The sequence below is a fragment of the Dendrobates tinctorius genome, unplaced genomic scaffold (assembly GCF_039654945.1).
Source record: "Dendrobates tinctorius isolate UK_male_01 unplaced genomic scaffold, ASM3965494v1 ptg000020l, whole genome shotgun sequence".
NCBI classification, from domain to species: Eukaryota; Metazoa; Chordata; class Amphibia; order Anura; family Dendrobatidae; genus Dendrobates; species Dendrobates tinctorius.
In genome coordinates this window covers 18,911,731-18,935,000 of record NW_027361688.1, presented here as the reverse complement: position 1 = coordinate 18,935,000, position 23,270 = coordinate 18,911,731, and the positions used below count along the sequence as shown (strand labels likewise).

General features: G+C 42.8%; 1 protein-coding gene across 2 annotated transcripts in view; it reads left to right on the top strand.

Moving 5' to 3' along the window:
• ABTB3 (ankyrin repeat and BTB domain containing 3) overlaps positions 1-23,270 on the top strand; it is a 197,622-nt gene that overhangs the window by 76,415 nt on the left and 97,937 nt on the right. The window contains exon 2 of one of the 2 annotated variants that reach the window (XM_073567816.1): positions 20,639-20,788. The exons of the other annotated variant lie outside the window; for it this stretch is intronic. Coding sequence (XP_073423917.1) covers positions 20,639-20,788 — 150 coding nt within the window. The remainder of the gene's footprint in view (positions 1-20,638; positions 20,789-23,270) is intronic. 2 annotated transcript variants of the gene reach the window in all.

Genomic DNA, 23,270 nt, shown 5'->3' with positions numbered 1-23,270 from the left:
GTGTTTGTATTCGAAGAAATTATACTCTATTAATTGGAAAGTTGAAGCCGCTGTTGAAACAAAACCCTTTCTATACCCCGAATGTTCATCTGACTTCTCCTAATGGCCTATTAACGTGAAGGAAATACGGTCATCACAAGCGCTTCTCGGCAAAGCCCGGCACAATTTACTTCACTTTGGGGCGTAATAATTTAGATTTTATTTTGGATGTTCTAGCACTTACTTAAAGAGAGGAAAGGTTCCAGTCTTAGAACATCTCATCTCTCCCAACATGTGATCATCCTTGACACATAAGGACTGGAGGGATGTAGCGAATGTAATATGATTGGACACTGGAGCGTAGATAGAGCAGAGGGTGGCTCCAGGCCAAAAATGAAATAAATGAGACAGCCTCCCAAAATTGAGATTTTAATCGCAATTCGAGCGTTGAAACCAGAAACCTGTTGACCGTTACCTTAAAGAGGTTGTCCACTTTCTCCTAAACTGTTGTATGCTGAGTCATAATTACCCTAATCGCAGTTCATCTAGGGCCATTTGATGGCCACGGATTATCGCAGGCTCATATTCAGAGCAATCAAGATGGTGGCAGTCATGTGGGTAATCATGTGACAGCTTCTCTAGCTCTGTGACTTTCTGCACAGGCACTGAGACCATTCAGTGCATGTGCAAATGTAGGAGAGTTTGCAAAGTTCATCTGTGGTAGCAACACCTGCACAGATGAGGATGGACCACTTTCACCTTCTATGTAGGTACAGAAAACATTCAGCTCCTGCACAGGCACAGAAAATATTTAGCTCCTGCACAGGCAATGAAAACATTTAGCTCCTGCACAGGCACAGAACATTTAGCTTCGGCACAGGTACCGAAAACATTCAGCTCCTGCACACGCACTGAGAACATTTAGCTCCTGCACAGGCACTGAGAACATTCAGCTCCTGCACACGCACTGAGAACATTTAGCTCCTGCACAGGCACTGAGAACTATTAGCTTCTGCACAGGCACTGAAAATATTTAGCTCCTGCACAGGCACTGAAAATATTTAGCTCCTGCACAGGCACTGAAAACATTTAGCTTCTGCACAGGCACTGAGAACATTTAGCTTCTGCACAGGCACTGAGAACATTTAGCTTCTGCACAGGCACTGAAAGCATTTAGCTTTTGCACATGCAATGAAAACATTTAGCTTCTGCACAGGCACTGAGAACATTTAGCTTCTGCATAGGCACTGAGAACATTTAGCTTCTGCATAGGCACTGACGAATATTTAGCTTCTGCACAGGCACTGCGAACATTTAGCTTCTGCACAGGCACTGACAATATTTATCTTCTCACAGGCACTGAGAACATATAGCTTCTGCACAGGCACTGACAATATTTATCTTCTGCACAGGCACTGAGAACATTTAGCTTCTGCACAGGCACTGACAATATTTCGCTTCTGAACAGGCACTGACAATATTTAGCTTCTGAACAGGCACTGAGAACATTTAGCTTTTGCACAGGCATTGACAATATTTAGCACCTGCACAGGCACTGAAAACATTTAGCTTCTGCACATCGCCCACTCCGATGATTGGCAGCTTTCTGCCTATGCACAGTGCACACAGAAAACTGCCAATCAGTGGTGGGGGTGGTGTTATACAGAGCTCATGAATATGCTTGATTACCTGACAGCAGTTTACTAGGCCTCTAATGATAATCTCTTGTTACTAAAATTGTGATTGTATCAAAATTACACTAAGCAGACCATTAAGTGACACATCACTGGAATCAGGGTCTTGATCTCTACATTATGTTGCTCTTAGATTAGATGACAAAAGCTTGGTGACAGATTCACTTTAAAATAATCTTTTTTGGCCACAAAAGCAAACAAACAGTGCAGAGTGTATATTTACTGTACATCCTACAATTTTATATCCTTGCCTATCTAGTCTCCAGCAATACAATAGAGAAGTCACCTTGAGAAATGGAGAATTTTTGTGCCAACCATTGTTTTTAATTGGCAAAAAAATCAATGCAAGTAAAAAAAAAATTATAACGCAAGATTATTAAGCCTCTGAAAATAATTTTAATCACATGGAAAAGTGAAGTGACCGTCGGTTGAACCTGGGCTTGGGTACATCGGAATATTAAAAAAGACTCCTCTCTCCCCCCATCAACATCACAGAATGGAAAAATAAAACACAATCTTCTCAAATGTAGCCGGGGCCGATTCTTTAAGGTTGAAACTTTTTCTGAAAGGTTTCATTGTTGCACTTGTGGAATATTTCCAGGAAAAACACCACTTTTAAGTCGTCTCGGCTTTCTCTGCAATGGAGAAAGATCCTTAAAAATAGCTTTGTGAGTGCGGCGTTGGAAGCGCTGGGTTAGAAATGCTTATTTTGTGGGTGAAATTTGTGCGGAGCTCCTGAAATCCAGGATATTAAAAATAAAGCTTGTGGAGGATGGTGGAGGTGGGCTGGTCGTAGAGACCGTACAGTCAGCACTGGGATAAAGTACGTGAATAAGAAGTATTATTGACGAAAGTTATTTGCCTGAATTTAGTAGGATTGATGAAGACGTAAAGGGGTTAAAATGGGCCCTTTTTTATAGGGTTTGGTAGTGCCATCCCCAATCAGAAGAGCCTGATGCTTTTTGTTCATGTGCCGATTCTTCCCACTCTTGTTGCCATGGAGAACGGAACCCTTGACAAGTTTGAATCAAAACATCCTATAGAATCCAAATGTCCCGCCTCCACGGAGCCATGGGCATGCCCATGAGCAGTGGTGTAACTTGAAGCTTGTGGACCACAATGCAAAGCCTCCAACGTGGCCCTCAATTATCACAGATCTTTTTTAGTAATGTTTTATTTCAATGGGGTCTAAGGGACCTTTTGGCCCCCTAGACTCCTGCTCCTATAATAGTTATGACCCTGCCCCTGAGTACCACAGAGTCTTCTTCTCTCTCCGCCACTGAGATTCAGTTCGGTCTTCATTTGAAGATAGGAGGAATTCCAAAAAAGACTGGTTGCTAGGGAAATGATGCCTGACGACACAAAGGAATGTAGATGCTAGGCAGTGTATTCCACAGCAACCATTCACAGCCATTATTCCTGCCTATGTTTACTGGCCCAATATCTTTCTACAGGTAAATATATTAAGTTCATAATTTAGTTAGCGCAGTCATGTGTTCCATATAGGGAGGATGGCGTAAACTACTTCAAGACTAATCTGGTATCAGCATGTCGGCCTGCCCCATCATAACTCCCCCGACATTATCCATCAGGGAAAAGTCAGGAGAACCGTCTGAAAATACACCAAATTTATCATAGTCACACTTTAGACACTTTTTTCTAACTTTACACCTCTTACTGGTCGGCGCACCTTATTTTCACCTAAGTTTTATCACTTGTTATCACATTGAAGCCACACCCCTTTCCTTGAAAGGGGTTATTCTCATATTCATAGATGGGTATTGTCTGATAGTGCTTGTAAAAATGAGCACTTTTCTAATTTATTGTATATTAAAATTGTCAGCCATTCTTGAGATATTCACAATTTTCTTTTTTGTTTACAGTTCGTTGCCTCGGAGACCGACCACCAGTCTCCTAGGCAAAAGAAAAGCGTTAATATCTCAAGAACGGCTTAAAATTTTAATAGACGGTAAATTGCAAAAGTTCTTGTTTTTACGAGCACTATCTAACAAGACTTTTTTTTTTGTAAAGATGTGAAAAAAACACTTTTAAGGCACAAACTTTTTCCTCCAAGCCACTGTAAACTACTAAAGGTGTCTAAAATACATAATAAATAAGTCTAAAATTTCCCCAAAAATTTTTTTCTCAATCTTTATGAAGGATATTACCCATCTAACCACCACTCACAGTTTCGGGAGAAATAAATTCCAACATAAAATTTTTTTTTATTATTATTATAATTCTCTTACAATTTTTTTATTTTTTAGAAATTCAGAAAAATAATAAAATTGCTAAAAAAAAATAAAAATACAATAAAAATTTTTTACAAAAATATCCCATATTTCTCTTGCCCTTAGTGACTTGTAAATTCTCCGGTCTCAGCAAAACGTTCCTCTCGTACTTTCCATAATATACATTCTTAAAATAGATGCCCTGTCATTTTCACGTAGACCTCGGCTTTGATGAGGATGAATGACATTATTCGCGGTTCACGAGACGTCCTTTCTCTCGGCGCGATATTTACCCCCTGTTAATGTCCTTTTGCTGCACGGTTAGATATTTTAGTCTATATGTTTTCCTATATCCTCTAGAGTCCCATGACATTTCTAGAACATAATGAGGAGCAAAGCTAATGACAATGCATGAATAACATTAGCCTACTTCTCAGAAACACGCGGCTTATTTTAGCATTAAGTATAGTGTAAATCCCCAGTATAAATGATATACTCAGCTATTTAGTATTGTTTTTGTTGTTTTTTTGTTGGATTTTTCATCTAATAAAGGTCAACTTTGTAGCTATTATAGTGGTTCTCAACTTTTCGACAATCCCCTTTTGTTAGAAGGGTCCAATGATGATATGTATTAAGGCTAGTGACCAACTGTCATTTGTCGAGACTCCTGGAAACATATCTGATTTCCCTACAGCGCCTCCGAAGGGGAAATTGTGAATTACAGGGTTGGTGGCGTCCTCTCGCTGAGCCAATAAAAGTCTCTTAGTGCCTATATTTTGGCGGTGTACACCAGGGACAGAGCATAAACAAGACTGTGTGTTTATGTGATTAAACTACTTGACGGTATTCTTAGCTCTTCTTACTCCCGCGTAGGCGCTGCGCTTGCGCAGTAGTATATCCTGTATATCTGCACAGAAGTGGGGCGAGCCAAAGGGTCTTTTCCAATTTTCTGTTGCTTAAAATTTTTCTGCTGTTCATGAGATGTTAATTTTTCTTATAAACATAACTGTGATCGTGTGAACAACATTACAGCACTCTTAGCTGTCCTTGCTCCCGCACATTCGCTGCACTTGCGCAGCAGTATCTCTGGGAAGCTTTTCCAATTTACTGTTGCTTGAGAATTTTATAAATTGTTGAGATATTAACACTGCTCCTATAAACATGACGGTGATCATGTCATTAAACAACTTTATGGCATTCTCAATGGCTCTCACTCCCCTGCAGGCGTCGCGCTTGCGCAGTTGTATCACCTGTATTTTCGCACAGAAGTATGGCGATCCGAGAAGGCTTTTCCAATTTTCTGTTGATTGCAATATTCAGCTCTTCTTGAGATGTTATCACTGTCCCTATAAACATGGCTATGGTCATATAATTAAACAACTTTATGGTATTCTCAGTTGCTCTTGCTGTCGTGCAGGCGTTGCGCTTGCGCATTATTTTCACCTGTATTTTAGCACAGAAGTGGGGCGAGCTGAGGAGTCTTTTCTCTTTCGTAAATATTTCAGCCGTTCTGGAGATGTTAACTTTTTTTTTTATAAACATGACTGATAATGTAATAAATCAATTTTACGGCATTCTTATCTGTTCTCACTCCCGTGCAGGCGCTATGCTTGCACAGCATTATCTACTGTATTTCTGAACAGAAGTGGGGCGAGCCGAGGTTGCTTTTCCAATTTTCTGTTGGTCGAGATTTTCAGACATTCTCTAGATGTTAACACATTTTTTTAATAAATATTGCAATCATGTAATAAAACAACTTTACAGCGTTCTTAGTTGTTCTTACTCCCGCGCAGGCGCTGCGCTTGCACAGCAGTGTCTCTCTTGTATTTCTGCATAGAAGTGGGGCGAGTCAAGGAGGCTTTTCAAATGTTCTACTGTTAAAATTTTCAACTGTTGTTGATATGTAAACTTTTCTTATACATATGACTGTGATTGTGTAATTAAACAACTTTACGGCACCCTCAATTGCTCTTACACCCGTGCAGGCGCTGTGCTTGCGCAGTAATGTTTTTTGTATTTTTGCACAGAAGTGGTGCGAAACGAGGTGAATTTTCCAATTTTCTGTTGATTACAATTTTCAGCCCCTCTTGAGATGTAAACTTTTCTTATCATGACTGTGATCAGATAATTAAACAACCTTACGGCATTCTTGGCTGTCCTTACTACCTTACCGTATCTCTTGTAGTGGGGCCAGTCGAGGAACAGTTTTCACATTTACTATTTTTTTTTAAAATTTTTAGCCATCTTAACATTTTCAGCAGTATTTCCACTATTTCTGCTCAGAATACTCCATTTACAACATTCCGTATATTTCCTTTAGTCTTTTCCTGTCTCTATATACGTTTGCAGGTCTGATCCTATAGAAATAGTTCCTGCCTATTTCAGGAGCAGAATTTGTTTGAAGTCATTGTTACAAGCTCCTGAAAACACGGCGTTTCGCAAGTTTAGTGTCCTGTAGTTTTTAGATAAAGTTTTTGATTGCAAATGTTTGGGGTCCCCCGAGGCGCAACGGTTAAGTAACAATGTGTGCCTTCGGGGGTTAATAGGTCAGACAGACTGAGGAAAGAAGCAAATGTTCCTTTTTATTACAATGTGCCATAAATCAGACTTTTATTGAGTCTACCAGGGATACAATTAGCAACTTTTGCTTCCTTCCTCGATGACTATTTCTATTAGCAAGGGTCATAAATGCTGGACTATATAATCGATGTGTGCTGTTATGGAGGCATTTAACAGCAAGTCTGAATTAGTCCCACCGGTACTGAGCTGGACAACGTGGTAGGAAATGGGTTAAAAGGGAATGTGCTCCGGAACATGTTCTCCATTTGCCAATTTAAGTAATGTCTCCAGTGCATATTAATAAGTAAAGGCCTACAGTGGCATGAAAAAGTTTGGGCACCTCTGGTCAAAATTACTGTTATTGTGAACAGTTAAGCAAGTTGAAGATTAAATGATCTCTAAAAGGCTTAAAGTTGAAGATGGCACATTTCCTTTGTATTTTAGGCTAAAAAAAAATTGTCATTTTTTACATTTTAAAAATGAGAAAAAGGAAAATGGGCAGATGCAAAAGTTTTGACACCCTGATGATTTGTGTGCTCAGATAACTTTGACCAAGCTTTCAGACCTTAATTAGGCTGTTCGGGCAATGACTTGATCACTATCATCTTTAGGAAAGGCCAGGTAATGCAAATTTCCCAATTTGATAAAAACCCAGCCTCCTCTAACCTTGTGCCCAAAAACAGCTGCCGTGGGTTCTTCTAAGCATCTGCCTATCACTCTGAAAATGGCGGAGGCCCACAAAGCAGGAGAAAGCTTTAAGAAGATAGCAAAGTGTTTTCAAGTTGCCCTTTCATCAGTTCGAAATGTAATTAAGAAATGGCAATTAACAGAAACAGTGGAGATGAAGTTAAGGTCTGGAAGACCAAGCAAAATTTCAGTGAGAGCTGCTCGCAGGATTGCTATAGCGTCAAATCAGAACTCTTGCTTGACTGGAAAAGGCCTGCAGAAAGATTTCAGACTCTGAAGTTATGGTACATTGTTCTACTGTTCAGAGACAGCTGCACAAATATCGCCTTCATGGAAGAGTCATCAGAAGAAAACTTCTCCTATGTCCTCACCATAAAATTCAGTTTCAGAAGTAAGCAGAACATCTAAACAAGCCTGACACATTTGAAAAGAAGTCTCGTGGACCGATGAGGTTAAAATAGAACCTATAGACAGTAGCTCGGCTATCTCGATCAGTTCCATAGACAGAAGCTATGCTATTTCCATCCTTCTGACCAACAATAGTTTTGCAAACTCTGTCAATCTCATTGACAGTAACTCAAGTATCCCCATCAGTCCCATAGCCCATATCTCAGCCAGAGACAGTAGTTCTGCTATCTCTTTGAGTCCTACAGACAGTAGCTTGGCTTTCTCCATCAGCCCTATAGACAATAGCCCATCTATCTCTATCAGTTCAATAGACAATAACTTAGCTATCTCCATCAATCCTAGAGACTGTAGCTCCCCTATCTCCATCAGTCCTACAAAGACTAGTTGGGATATCTCCATTAGTGCTATAGACAATAGCTTGGTTATCGCCTGCAATCCTATAGACAGTAAATCGACTATTTCCATTAGTCCTATAGACAGTTGCTCGGGTATCTCTATTAGTCCTATAGGTAGTAGCTTGGTTTTCTCAATCAGTCCTATAGACATTAGCTTAGTGATCCCCATCAGTCTTATAGACAGTAGCTCAACTATCTCGATCAATCCTATAGACAGTAGCTTAAAAATCTCCATCGGCTACTTCTCTCAGTCCCATAGCCTGTAGCTCAGCTACCTCTGTCAAGCCCATAGCCTGAGGCTTAGCTACCTCTGTCAGTCCCATAGCCTGTAGTTCAGCTACCTCTGTCAGTCCCAATGCCTGTAGCTCAGCTACCCCTGTCAGTTCCATAGCCTGAGGCTCAGCTACCTCTGTCAGACCCATAGTCTGTAGCTCAGTTACCTCTCTCAGCCCCATAGCCTGTAGTTCAGCTACCTCTGTCAGTCCCAATGCCTGCATCTCAGCTACCTCTGTCAACCCCATAGCCTGTAGCTCAGTTACCTCTGTCAGCCCCATAGTCTGTAGTTCAGCTACCTCTGTCAGTCCCAATGCCTGCATCTCAGCTACCTCTGTCAACCCCATAGCCTGTAGCTCAGTTACCTCTGTCAGTCCCATAGCCTGCAGCTCAGCTACCTCTGTCAGTCCCATAGCCTGTAGCTCAGTTACCTCTGTCAGTCCCATAGCCTGCAGCTCAGCTACCTCTGTCAGTCCCATAGCCTGTAGCTCAGTTACCTCTGTCCCATAGCCTGTAGCTCAGTTACCTCTGTCAGCCCCATAGTCTGTAGCTCAGTTACCTCTGTCAGTCCCATAGTCTGTAGCTCAGCTACCTCTGTCAGCCCCATAGCCTGTAGCTCAGTTACCTCTGTCAGTCCCATAGTCTGTAGCTCAGCTACCTCTGTCAGCCCCATAGTCTGTAGCTCAGTTACCTCTGTCAGTCCCATAGTCTGTAGCTCAGCTACCTCTGTCAGTCCCATAGCCTGTAGCTCAGTTACCTCTGTCAGTCCCATAGTCTGTAGCTCAGTTACCTCTGTCAGTCCCATAGTCTGTAGCTCAGCTACCTCTGTCAGTCCCATAGCCTGTAGCTCAGTTACCTCTGTCAGTCCCATAGCCTGTAGCTCAGTTACCTCTGTCAGTCCCATAGCCTGTAGCTCAGTTACCTCTGTCAGTCCCATAGCCTGTAGCTCAGTTACCTCTGTCAGTCCCATAGCTTGTAGCTCAGTTACCTCTGTCAGCCCCATAGTCTGTAGCTCAGTTACCTCTGTCAGTCCCATAGCCTGTAGCTCAGTTACCTCTGTCAGTCCCATAGTCTGTAGCTCAGCTACCTCTGTCAGTCCCATAGCCTGTAGCTCAGCTACCTCTGTCAGTCCCATAGTCTGTAGCTCAGTTACCTCTGTCAGTCCCATAGCCTACAGCTCAGTTACCTCTGTCAGTCCCATAGCCTGTAGCTTAGTTACCTCTGTCAGCCCCATAGTCTGTAGCTCAGTTACCTCTGTCAGCCCCATAGCCTGTAGCTCAGTTACCTCTGTCAGTCCCATAGTCTGTAGCTCAGCTACCTCTGTCAGCCCCATAGTCTGTAGCTCAGTTACCTCTGTCAGTCCCATAGCCTGTAGCTCAGTTACCTCTGTCAGTCCCATAGTCTGTAGCTCAGCTACCTCTGTCAGCCCCATAGTCTGTAGCTCAGTTACCTCTGTCAGTCCCATAGCCTGTAGCTCAGTTACCTCTGTCAGTCCCATAGCCTGTAGCTCAGCTACCTCTGTCAGTCCCATAGCCTGTAGCTCAGTTACCTCTGTCAGTCCCATAGTCTGTAGCTCAGCTACCTCTGTCAGCCCCATAGTCTGTAGCTCAGTTACCTCTGTCAGTCCCATAGCCTGTAGCTCAGTTACCTCTGTCAGTCCCATAGCCTGTAGCTCAGTTACCTCTGTCAGTCCCATAGCCTGTAGCTCAGTTACCTCTGTCAGTCCCATAGTCTGTAGCTCAGCTACCTCTGTCAGCCCCATAGTCTGTAGCTCAGTTACCTCTGTCAGTCCCATAGCCTGTAGCTCAGTTACCTCTGTCAGTCCCATAGCCTGTAGCTCAGCTACCTCTGTCAGTCCCATAGCCTACAGCTCAGTTACCTCTGTCAGTCCCATAGCCTGTAGCTCAGTTACCTCTGTCAGTCCCATAGTCTGTAGCTCAGTTACCTCTGTCAGCCCCATAGTCTGTAGCTCAGCTACCTCTGTCAGCCCCATAGCCTGTAGCTCAGTTACCTCTGTCAGTCCCATAGTCTGTAGCTCAGCTACCTCTGTCAGTCCCATAGCCTGTAGCTCAGCTACCTCTGTCAGTCCCATAGTCTGTAGCTCAGTTACCTCTGTCAGCCCCATAGTCTGTAGCTCAGCTACCTCTGTCAGCCCCATAGCCTGTAGCTCAGTTACCTCTGTCAGTCCCATAGTCTGTAGCTCAGTTACCTCTGTCAGCCCCATAGTCTGTAGCTCAGCTACCTCTGTCAGCCCCATAGCCTGTAGCTCAGTTACCTTTGTCAGTCCCATAGTCTGTAGCTCAGTTACCTCTGTCAGTCCCATAGCCTGTAGCTCAGCTACCTCTGTCAGTCCCATAGCCTGTAGCTCAGCTACCTCTGTCAGTCCCATAGCCTGTAGCTCAGTTACCTCTGTCAGTCCCATAGCCTACAGCTCAGTTACCTCTGTCAGTCCCATAGCCTACAGCTCAGTTACCTCTGTCAGTCCCATAGCCTGTAGCTCAGTTACCTCTGTCAGTCCCATAGCCTGTAGCTCAGTTACCTCTGTCAGTCCCATAGCCTGTAGCTCAGTTACCTCTGTCAGTCCCATAGCCTGTAGCTCAGTTACCTCTGTCAGTCCCATAGTCTGTAGCTCAGTTACCTCTGTCAGTCCCATAGCCTGTAGCTCAGCTACCTCTGTCAGTCCCATAGCCTGTAGCTCAGCTACCTCTGTCAGCCCCATAGCCTGTAGCTCAGTTACCTCTGTCAGTCCCATAGCCTGTAGCTCAGTTACCTCTGTCAGTCCCATAGCCTGTAGCTCAGTTACCTCTGTCAGTCCCATAGCCTGTAGCTCAGTTACCTCTGTCAGTCCCATAGCCTGTAGCTCAGTTACCTCTGTCAGTCCCATAGCCTGTAGCTCAGTTACCTCAGTCAGTCCCATAGTCTGTAGCTCAGTTACCTCAGTCAGTACCATAGCTTGTAGCTTGTCAATCTTCACCTATACCATAGACATTAGCTCAGTTATCTCCACCTGTGTCATAGACATTGGCTTCATTACCTCCGTCAATTCTTGAGACGGTAACTTGGCTGTTTCCGTCTGTCCTATAGACCATACATGGAGCAGTTGTGTGTGTGACCTTCATTCCATTCAAGGTTGGGACATAAAACCTCAATTCTTAAAATCGGTGGGAGTTCAGAGGAGTAAACCTGAGACGGACATCGGTGACTGCAAATCATCTGTTGTGGTAACAAATGATTAATGATTGGACATATTAAAGTCCAACATGCCTGCTCCTTCTTTTGCTCAACATGTCTCATTGGGACATCCCCATTCATGAGATGGTTGATCAGTCAATTTGATTTCTAATTTGTATGGGAATCTTTCATGTAGGTTAGGTTCTCCTAAAGCTCAGCCTCTTGGTGGCGCTGTCTTATAAATTAGGACTGTTGTTTGTATCACATATTGAAAATATCAGCTATATGAAGCAAAATAATGTCCTGCCTTCATTTCTATCCAATAAGACAAAATTATAAGCGCGATATTGTAATCTGAAGGACTGAAGACAATCCCGGCGTGACTCTAAACTCAGACACTTTCCAACGTTAGGGGTGTTTATCTTGTACCGGTTTGTAGGACAATGGTGCCCATTATGCCCTCAGAATTTCTATTAGCCTCCACATAACATGTGGATTGCGGTAACTCATCTGGTCTCTTTTAATAGACGTTTTCTTTAGAACTGCAGGTTTCCACTAATCTTAATTAACTCATGCTAAATCTGTGCCAAAAACAGTCAGATCCATTTTGTAGAGGCAGAAGGAATTTAGCGAGTCCTGGCATGAGATATTACTGTGGATTAGGAAGACCTTTCCTGTGGTTTCGAGGGTCGTCCTCGACTGTGGAGCCTTTACGTTTTCTATTCAGCCATTATCTTTGTCCTACAGATGCTGGATTTCTGAAGGTCACAACCAATAGTGGCAGCCATCACTGTGTTCATAGTGAAGGTCCCCAACGAGAATATCAGGGGAATTGGGAGATGGTGGGGGATGGATGGTAGTAATGAGAACCATCTACTTGTACACAAGGACAGGAAAAGTTAAAAGTGCTGTCCAGCTGTTCCAATTTGTCTGACCTTATTTCTCATTTCAGTAGTTAAAGTGAACCTGTCATTAGGATATTTATAAGTAAACTACAGGCATTGTCTGGTTGGTACTGTTGCACTGATTAAAATGATACTTGGGGTGAAGAAATCTGTCTTGTGGTTCTTGTGTAATCAGTGTTAGATGTTTTCAGTTAATGAGAAGCTTGTGTTCTTTGGCAGGACTGAAGTCAGAGTCTTATCTTCCTGCTCTAAGCCACAGAATCCAAGGAAAGACCTGCCGACAGGCCACCCCGGAGCACAGTCTGTCTTTCTCTCTGTCTCTATGATGAGGAACATGTTTTTGCTTTCGGGCGGCCTTTGACCAGGTCTCTCCTTGGTTTCCCTGGCTTAGAGCAAGAAGTTAAGACTCTGCCTACAGTCCCACCTCGGAGAACAGGCATCTCATTAACTGAAAACTTCTAACACTGATTACACTAGAACTACAAGACAGATTTCTTCAGATTTAATCAGCATAACAGCACCAACCTGACAATGTCTGTAGTTTACTTAGCAAAATCTTGTACACAGGTTTACTTTAAAACAGTCCCCTTCTCTTCTTCTTTCAAGGGAAAGATGACTGTCACTCACCCGTGAATAAATGATTGTAGTTTGTTCAGTAAAAGACCGCATCATACCACTCGAATAGAGCTGAAACGCGTTACATTTTATAATGCGGTCTTCCGCTAAATAAACTATAATCATTTATTCATGACTGGCACTCACTTTTCATGAATAAATTATTGTAGTTTATTCAAGTAAAAGACAGCATCGTACAACGTAACGCGTTTCGGCTCTATTCAAGCCTTTTTCAAACCTATGTTTGTTTTGAAAAGGCTCGAAACGCGTCACGTTGTATGATCTTGCCTTCTTCATATCTCTGGAACCGTGTGGCGGATTTTAAAAAAGAAAAAAGCAGAATACTCAGCGGAGCAGCAAGACTAAAGTTAGAAGGAAAATCTGGCCACTTTTGAACTCCTCTTTAAAAAAACTTAGGAATAGGCCTAGATAGGCAGGTGTCTGTGCCACCTACCTATCGGTGACTGTTGTATGGTTTTCTTGTAAAAAAAACCCCATGGTGTTGTTATTCCATGACTGTAAGATTAATTAAACCATTTTCTTTACCAACCGTAACTGTCAGAACTATTCTTGGAAGAAACTGAGGAGAAATTGAGGAGGCGGTATATATATATATTTTATTATTAATGCATAAATGCATCCTGTTTGCCGTCATTCAGTCCTCCGCATGTTTAAAATAAAATAGGTGGATCTCTTCCAGATAAGAGTGATTAATAGAGAGTGGTTCCATCGCTGTTCTACATGGCTTTAGGAAGTACGTAGGTTAGGTCTCGTGGAGATTCAGAAACGTTCTGTTCTTGGCTGATTTGTAAGATTCTGCATCTTATTTTTTATTACTCAAATGCAAAGAAGAGAATGTTCTAGATTGTTAATATGGGAACGTACAAGGCAGGAAGGTTAGAGAAAGACGGCTGCTTTCTTGGAGAAACGGTGCCGCGCCTGTCCATAGGTTGGGATGGGTATGGATGGAAGTGGTTGGGTCTCAGCTTGACGTGTTGAGAGGAGTGGCGCTGATTTTGATATATTTCTCAAATTTGCACAACAAAAAGAAAAAAAAATGCTATATTTCGGAATTCATTACATTTTTTTTACCAGATTAAATCTTTATGGGACTGTCAAACAGGAACTTTCGCAGACTGTGCATCCTCCATATCCTCATGTAGGATTGCCGTCACAATTGACTTAATTTGGGCTAAATATGGCATAAATCAAATAAAACTCTATTTAAAGGGAATCTGTCAGCAGGTTTTTGCTACTTCATCTGAGGGCATCATGATGTAGGGACAGAGACCCTGATTCCAGCGATGTATCACTCACTGGGATGCTTGGCGCAGTTTTGATAAAATCCCAGATTAATCTGGTGGAGATCTAGCAGAGGCTCTGTTTGATGAACTCTGTATAAACCCGCTGTGAGGTAGCGCTGTCATTTAGTTAGGGGATTCTCGCTTGCAGCCACAAAACCAGATCTGGCACGGATTTTTCCATCAAAACATAGAAGTCCATGCGGTTTATTCACCATCATAAACCATCACAGCAACAGACAGTTCACTTAACAGCATATAATCAGCATAGCATCCATTACAGGGTTTCCCTCTGTTAGCAATGTCCTATAGTCATATAGGCTATGCAGTATTCAATGTGCAGGCTTCCTAGCCCCAAGTTATCTCACCCACTTCCGGGTAACCTCACGGTTCCTTTATCATGCAGCCGACATTCATTCCCTCCATGGAACTAACAGGTGCTGGCAGCCGTTACACACAGCCACTCCACAGGCTGTTAGCCAGGAGATCCTTCTCCTAGCGGGACCTTTCACACTGGACCAACCGGGTCCCAGCATACACACTCTGTGACCTACCCTGGCCACATTATATGGTCTATAGCCACGCCCACCGGGTCACATGACTCTGACCTCATCACAGGTCCGTCAAGCATTTCCACACTCTTTACCACAGTGTTCTTTAAACACACACCCTGGGTGGGTTTGTAGGTAACCAGACCCACCCATCTCTCTAGTTACCTGGAGACTTCTCCCTCACATATTAACGCAGCATCTCAGCAATGTCCTTGCTGATCACACATACATAGGTCTCCATCTCAAAGCCACCCACTTTGAGATACATAACGGCCACTCAACACTCTGCCATTCATCCCTTCTCCTGGGACCTCCACACAGCACCCCCTAGCGGACACAGTGGTAACTACACCACACCGCCCACATTTCTAATTGGCCCACGTGCAGCGTACATAGAAAGCTGCCAATCAGAGGTGGGGGCGTGGTTACGCAGAGCCATTGACTAGGAGTCCTTTAGTGAAAATCTCCTGCTGATAAAACACTGATTTTTATCACAGCTATATCAAGCAGCTCAGTAAGTGATACATCGCCGGAATCAAGGTCTCTGTCTCAACATTATGCTGCTCTCAGATTAGGTGGCAAAAACCTGGCGAGAGACCCCCTTTAAGTATGTTTGAAATAAACTGAAGCTGAATAGGGTCTCAGTTTAACTTAACCTGTCATCGGTACACCAGGTGCTTCTATTGTTTCAGCAGAGATTTTTAAAAAAAAACTTTTCTATTCAGCTTCTGATTTACGACCCCCACAATGAAAACAAAAAGTGAGTATAAACACTAACATAAAATAATACCGTACAATAACAGAGGTCGGACAAACCCTTGTGTAAAAGTAGAGTTTTATTAAAGAGACCAACGAGTTCAAAGCTTTTTACTTTGCAAACTCAGATATTTGCTTCTAAAGTCTGAGGGTGGGAGCCCTTTTATGTTGCAGCGGTCCCATTCATCATTGTCATCGAGTGTTTAGTATTAGATGCCTGCTGCCTATAATGCATTGTCAGGTGTTTGATAATAGGCCTTAGAAGGGTGCGTTAAAGGGGGATTACGGCGGCCTCCGATAAAATAACATGGAGTTCATGTGACTCTGCTCAACTCTGTTTTATGTTCTTTTTTATTTTTTTTTTAACTTTCCTACTTCATTTTTTTTTTTTTTTCCAGAAATCTGCATAAATGGGTCATTTCATCTTTTGACCCTCAAAATCCGGGACCCTTGGGTGATTCCAGAGTTGATTTTGGGATTATTTTTATGGATTATAGATTAATAATAATAATAATCCCTGAAGGAATTGTTTAGTCAATGAAAATAATAAGATAGGTCATAAATGTATGATCGATGGGATTAAGCACTAGCGATCCTGAGAATGGGGGTCCCAAAGACTGCTAGGTGACTTGAACACTAGTGCCCATGTGTGACCACCGCTCCTTTCACTTCTATTGGTCAATGGTAGAGTTGGTGGGTCGATTCACGTGACCCAATCCATCGGCCACGTCAACAATATCTGTCAGTTGGATGGAAGCAGTGAGAACCGCCTCTGATCTCCCCAAGAATGGGGGTCCCAAAGACCACTAGGTGACTGAAAGAATAGGGCCCATATGTGACCACCATTCCTGTCACTTCTGTGGGTCAATGGTAGAGTTGGTGAGGACCTAATCCATCGGTCACGTCAACAATGTATGCCACCTGGATGGGAGCCGTGAGAACCGCCTCTTATCTCCCCGAGAACAGGGGTCCCAAAACCGCTAGATGACTGGAATACTAGTGCACATTTGTGACCACCGTTCCTTTCACTTCTATGGATCAGTGGTAGAGTTGGTGGATCGCTTCACATGACCCAATCCATCAGCCACGTCAACAATGTATGGCAACTGGACGGGAGCCATGAGAACCACCTATTGTCTCCCCAAGAACGGGGGTCCCAAAAACCGCTAGATGACTGGAATACTAGTGCCCATGTGTGACCACCGCTCCTTTCACTTCTATGGATCAGTGGTAGAGTTGGTCAGTCGATTCACATGACCCAATCCATCAGCCACGTCAACAATGTATGGCAACTGGACGGGAGCCATGAGAACCACCTATTGTCTCCCCAAGAACGGGGGTCCCAAAAACCGCTAAATGACTGGAATACTAGTACCCATGTGTGACCACCGCTCCTTTCACGTCTATGGATCAGTGGTAGAGTTGGTCGGTCGATTCACAGGACCCAATCCATCGGCCACGTCTACAATGTCTGGCAACTGGACGGGAGCCGTGAGAACCGCCTCTTATCTCCTAGAATCTGCGACTCTTCTTTTGATTAGCCAGCCTGACGTGACGTCGTTGTAGCGGTGTAATGCACATGTGACGTCACGCCAGGCCAGTTATGCAGAAAAAAAGCCACCGATACCAAGAGGCGGTTCTCACGGCTCTTGTCCCGCAGTCACAGATTGCTGACATGGCTGATGGACTAGTCCGTTGAATCTATTCACACCAACTTTAGTTTGTGGGTGTGGAAGGGTTATGGCGTGACCACCACTCCCGCAGAAGTGAACGGAGCCGTAATCTTGCATGTGCAATATGACATCATTCACACACGGAACTTTGGGAACCCTGACGAAATTTTCCTTGACATTGAGCTTATCACAAAGGGTCTTCATTCTGGGACCACCAGTGATCAGCTGTAATCAGTTGTGAAACCTTGGAAGGAACTGTTTAATTTTGCTGTAGCGCCACCACTGGGGAAATTAAGCGTTATTCCACTCCTATTCAGTGGATGTCATATGGAATATGTATATTAGAAAGAGCTTCCGGAGCAAAGATCTGGTTATGCTCTGGAGGACTCATGCAATACCACATTTCTTCAGTAGTGGCCCTCAGCTGATTAACCAGAGGTTTCAGCTGCTGGACCCACCACAGCAATCATCTGATCGCCAGTGTGCCACCATTTTTAGTTTTTCTTCCGTCCCACTCATCGCTGTGTTACTATGTGTGCATGTTTGTACTCTGCTTCTCCCGCTGAATCATCCACATTGAGCCTTTTCCCATTATTGTGCTTACGCTCCGGTTAATGCTTGCACATAGGCGGTCCACATGTTATGTACCAGCATTGCGGATAAGCATTGATTCCTGTCCCACTGTGAAGATAAGGAATTTTGTTTTCTGGATTCATGTGGGATGTGGTTTTATCTCCTTCATCGTTTTTAACTCCTTCATCGGGGCCGACTCTGTAGTCACAAGGGTTGTGCGACTTGAAACTGTAGAAAGTGAAGAACTGGTCCTGATGGTCTTGGTACCAACATCATGTACCCCGATCCCCCAATAAGTGCCTGAATGTATGGAAATGCAGATAATTTGGTAGCGTAGTATTATTTGGGTGCCTTATGGCAAAACTTGTCTAGGCACTATATGGCCGATAAAGCAATGTCCACATGGATCAGATTTGCTGCTGATAATTCTTCAAAAAGTCCAGTCAAAAAATCCACAAATAAAGACTGAACTGTGCAGAATTTTGTAATTTTGGCACAAATTTGGTGCTGCAAAATCTAAATGGAAGAAAAAAAATCAACGGTTTTAAATAGAACCTGTCACTTGCCATATGTAATTTTTTTTCCTTTCGGGTAAATGCCGCTGTTCTCCTGAATCCGGCGATGTTTTTCTTTTGTTCCTGCGCCTCTCCGTTCCTGAGATATGACCACTTCTTTCCCATATATCAATTTAATCTTGATAGCCAATGGGGCTGATCCTTAGTTCTTTTTTGTGGGTGTGTTCATGAGGATCACACCCCCTTGGCTAACAAGACTAGATTTATACATAGGAAAGAAAAGGCCGTATATAAGGAATAGAGAGGCGCAGGAGCAAAAGAAAAACATCGCCGGATTCAGGAGAACGGCGGTGATTTCACCATTCTAGAGAGTCACTTCTTAGAACTCGGCACTGCATTTTTCCTCTGTTATACTTCCTGGAAATATATAAATTGTTACAATTTCCTTTTTTAAAGGGCGAGTGTCCCTAAAGAGTATAGCCGCCCCACCCAACTGGTAACACCTAATTGTCAGTTTATTCATACCCTTCCAGGAAGAGCAACAGAGGAACAACACAACAAAAAGTACTAAGAAAGCATGTTTTAGACTTGATATCTGAGGAGGAACACATTTACTCAAATAAATATGACAGGAGCACGGACTGGTGATCATCTTTAATAGATAACATAGCGTTCTGGTTTAATGGAATTTGTGCTGAAAATTCCATTAGTCCTACATCTGTGAGATCAACCTGTGGCACTGGACTGTCTGATTTTCCAGATGTAGAGATGGAGAGAAATATGCATTTTACCTAATGATTGCTGTGGCTTAACCATTTATGTATAAAATGACAATATTTATTTAAAGAGGACCTGTCACTTGCAATAAAAATGTCATATTTTTTAATCTCGGCTAAATGCCGCCGTTCTCCTGAATCCGGCGATGTTTTTCTTTTTTTCCTACGCCTCTCCGTTCCAGAGATATGGCCTCCTCTTCCCTGCATATAAATGTATTTTTATCCAAATGGGTGTCGTCCTCTAGGACACTTTCATGGTGAAGAATTGAGGACAACGCCCACATGGCTGACAAGACTAGCTTTATAATCCGGGAAGAGAGGGCCGTATCTCAGGAACGGAGAGGCGCAGGAACAAAAGAGAAACATCGCCGGATTCAGGAGAACAGCGGCATTTACACCTGCTAAAAAATACATATTTATGGCAGGCGACGGGTCTTATTTAAAGGGGACTTCCATGATTGCGTAAAAATGGTAAAATTGGTGTAAAATTGGCTCCACCATATTTACTAAAGAACCCTGTAAAATTTGCCTTATGGTGTAATGTATACGATTCTGCGAACGTGTTGTATCTGATGACAACCAACCATACATTTCAGAATTTGGTTGTTATGGGTTACAGTACACTGTTGCACATTGCACAGTGATATATTATTTATTGAAGATTGTTATTACATATACCAAACGTAATGAGGGGAAGTGGCTAAAAGTGTATCCTTAGTGATGAAGAGCCAAACTTCTGCTACTTTGGTGAGGGAAAATATTTTTAAAAAAATGTCACCCGGTCAAAAGTGTTGTGTGTTTGCTCTTATTTTATTCCTAATGCTCCCCTGATTATTCTGTTTTTTGTTTTTTTTTTAAATCTGCCACACGGTTGCAGAGATATGAGCTATTTATTTGCCCACAGGCTCCTCTGGGGTGTGTCTTTAGACTGCTATGCATAATTACCCAGTAAGTACCGCCCACTACAAAAATGAGCACTGAATAATAAGGCTCATATCTCTGGAACCATATGGCGGATTTTGAGAAAACAAAAAACGCAATACTCAGGGGAGCAGCAGAAATAAAATAGGAACAAAAACTAGCCACTTTTGATCTGGTTACAGGTCCACTTCAAGAAATTAACAGATTTAGCAAAACTGGGTTTGTCAGATAAAGCAAAGCTGATTTTGTAATTTGCCTCGTTTTTTGGTGATTTTGCATGGTCCGGCAAGTAACTTTGCTGCATTCTTAAGCTACTAATGAGTAATGGGGCCAAATTGGGTTACATGACAAAATTGGGCTCTGCTATATCTACATTTTCCCCCCATAATAACAAATTTGCATTGTTTCTGAGCGCTGTTCTTTCTAAATTGATCAACGATGGGACTAGTTGTCTAGATTACGAGAAGAGCTCTTCCAGGTGGCATCGTGGCCTTCAGATAATTACAATGATGATACGTTGCTCAACTCAGAAGGAACAGTCTCTCTGAGGTAGTCACTACGTCATTAGGCAGCCCTTAACCATAATTAGCTGACCTTTATCTTGTAAGGAGGAAAGAGCGCAGCAATCTTATTTCTTCTGGTTTTGTATTTTCAGGAGTCCTCTGCCTTCCAGACAGTTTGAACCTCCATAGAGATCACCAAAGACCAAATAAACCAGGTGATGTACAGATGTTTAGCCAATCAGAACTGAGGACTATAGAGCAGTCTTTGCTTGCCACACGTGTGGGAAGTATTGCAGAGCTCAGTAAGTACCAGTATGTGAATATTCTTTCTTCCTCTCCCCTCTCCCCATGTCTTCCACTTCTTCATATTCCGTGGGAGACAGCCATGGTACCTACAGTATATGCAAGTGTCAATTCTTCTAGATACACTTGTTCTTTCACGCAGCTTTTGAAGGAACTCGGCGGGGAGGTTGTTCCAAACATCTTGGAGGACTAACCACAGATCTTCTGTGGATGACGCTTGTGCTGATCCTTCTGTCTCTTCATGTATTCCCAGACAGCCTGGATGATGTTGAGATCAGGGCTCTGCGGTGGCCGTGTCACCACTTCCAGGACTGCTTGTTCTTGATGACATTGGCTGAATGTTTTGGGTCGTTGTCCTACTGCAGAATAAATTTGGAGCCAATCGGATGCCTCCATGATGGATACATATCTGCCTGGATTTCTGCCCATTGAGGCCACCATTAATGCTGAACAAACCCCCAACTCTGTTTACTGAAATTCAGCCCCAAATTTGCAATGAACGTCCTGATGCTTCACTGTTGCCTGCAGACACTCATTATTGTGCCGCTCCCGGCCCCTTGGGAACAAACTGCTACAGCCAAATATTTCACATTTTTCGACACCCAAGTTCTGATGTTTTCATACATATTTGAGTCACTTGGCCTTGTAGGTAGGGTTTTTTGGCAGCAATACTCCCATGAAGACCACTTCTGACCAGACTTCTCTGAACAGTAGATGGGTTAAGCCAGTATTCCCCAACTCCAGTCCTCAAGAGCCATCAACACATCATGTTTTCAGGATTTTCTTCGTATGGCCTAGAAGATGGAATTATTGCCTGTAATTATCTCCTGGGCCAACACCAAGGAAATCCTGAAAACATGACTTGTTATTGTCTCTTGAGGACCGGAGTTGGTGAACACTGGGTTAAGCTGAGCCCCGCTGGTTGCTGCCGTTTCTGAGTTGATGGCACTGCTGGGCAACTGCTGATTTTGAAGGGAAGTAGGCATGGTGTGTCTTTCATCTGCTGCACTAAGTTTCCTTGGCAGAACACTGCGTCTACGGTCCTCAATATTGGACATTTCTTGGTGACTTGAATGCAGCGAAAAACAGGTAGATACATATCCATTATGCAATACTATCAGTGAGGCGTCTGATTGACTCCAAATGTATTCTGCAGCAGGACAACAACCCCAAATATACAGCCAATGTCATTAAGAAATATCATCAACAGTTTTCTTCAGAGTATGAAAAACAAGGAGTCCTGGAAGCCATGACATGAAGAGACAGAAGGATTTGCACAAGCGATATCCAAAGAAGATCTGAGGTTGGATCTCCAAGATGTTTGGAACAACCTCTCTGCTGAGTTCCTCCTAAACTGTTGGCAAGTGACAAGTACCTAGAAAAACTGATGAAGGCAAAAGGTGGTCACCAAATATTGACTTGATTTAGATTTCTCTTTCGTTCATTCACTTTGCATTTTCTTAGTTGACAAAAATAAACTAATTATCACTTCTATTTTCTATTCTATCCACACCTACCTAAAACTTTTGCACAGTGCTGTATATATATATATATATATATATATATATATATCGCCTGTTACTTGTCATAAATATTTTGTGGTTACCTGGTATAAATGCCTCTGTTCTCCTGAATCCGGCAATGTTTTTCTTTTGTTCCTGCGCCTTCCGTTCCTGAGATATGGCCCCGGTATGTAAATAGCCAAGTGGGCGTTATCCTCAACACTTCTTTGTAGGTTAGGACCACACCCACCCAGTTGTCTAGACATGGCTACAATTATACGGAAGAGGAGGTCATATCTCAGGAACAGAGAAGCGCAAGGGCAAAAGAAAAACACCACCAGATTCAGGAGAACAGTGGCTATTAGAGCAGATAAAAATATTGCATATTTATGGCAAGTGACGGGTCACCTTTAAGTACAGGGCCTGAGGTAAGTATTTCAATTAGAAAAATTAGGGTTATTTTTGTGATGATAATGGCAGCATAAACTGAAATGCTACAGATTTCAATCCCGCAGCAATGGCCTTCTGCGCTGCTATTTTCCTGACATCATGTGAATGACAGGAAATGTAATTTATAATGCCACTACTATATTTTGCAATGGATTTTCAGCACCTAATTTTCTGAAAAATCTGCGTATTCAGGGGCATTACATTAGATATTTTGGAAGGGGACCTTAAGCACAAGGCCTGAAGACACAGAGTCGAAATGAGTATTTTCCTATTTTTTTCCTAATTTAAATACTTACCTCAGGCCCTGTACTTAAGGAGCACCTGCCACTTGTCATAAATATGTATTTTTTTTTTTTCTACCTGGTGTAAATGCCGCTGTTCTCCTGAATCCGGCGTTGGTTTTCTTTTCTTCCTACGCCTCTCCGTTCCTGAGATATGGCCTCCTTTTCCCTGTATAAAATTAGTTTTGGCCAACCAGGTGTGGTCCTCAAGATGAGAAAAGTTTAGAACCAACGCCCACTTGGCTAAG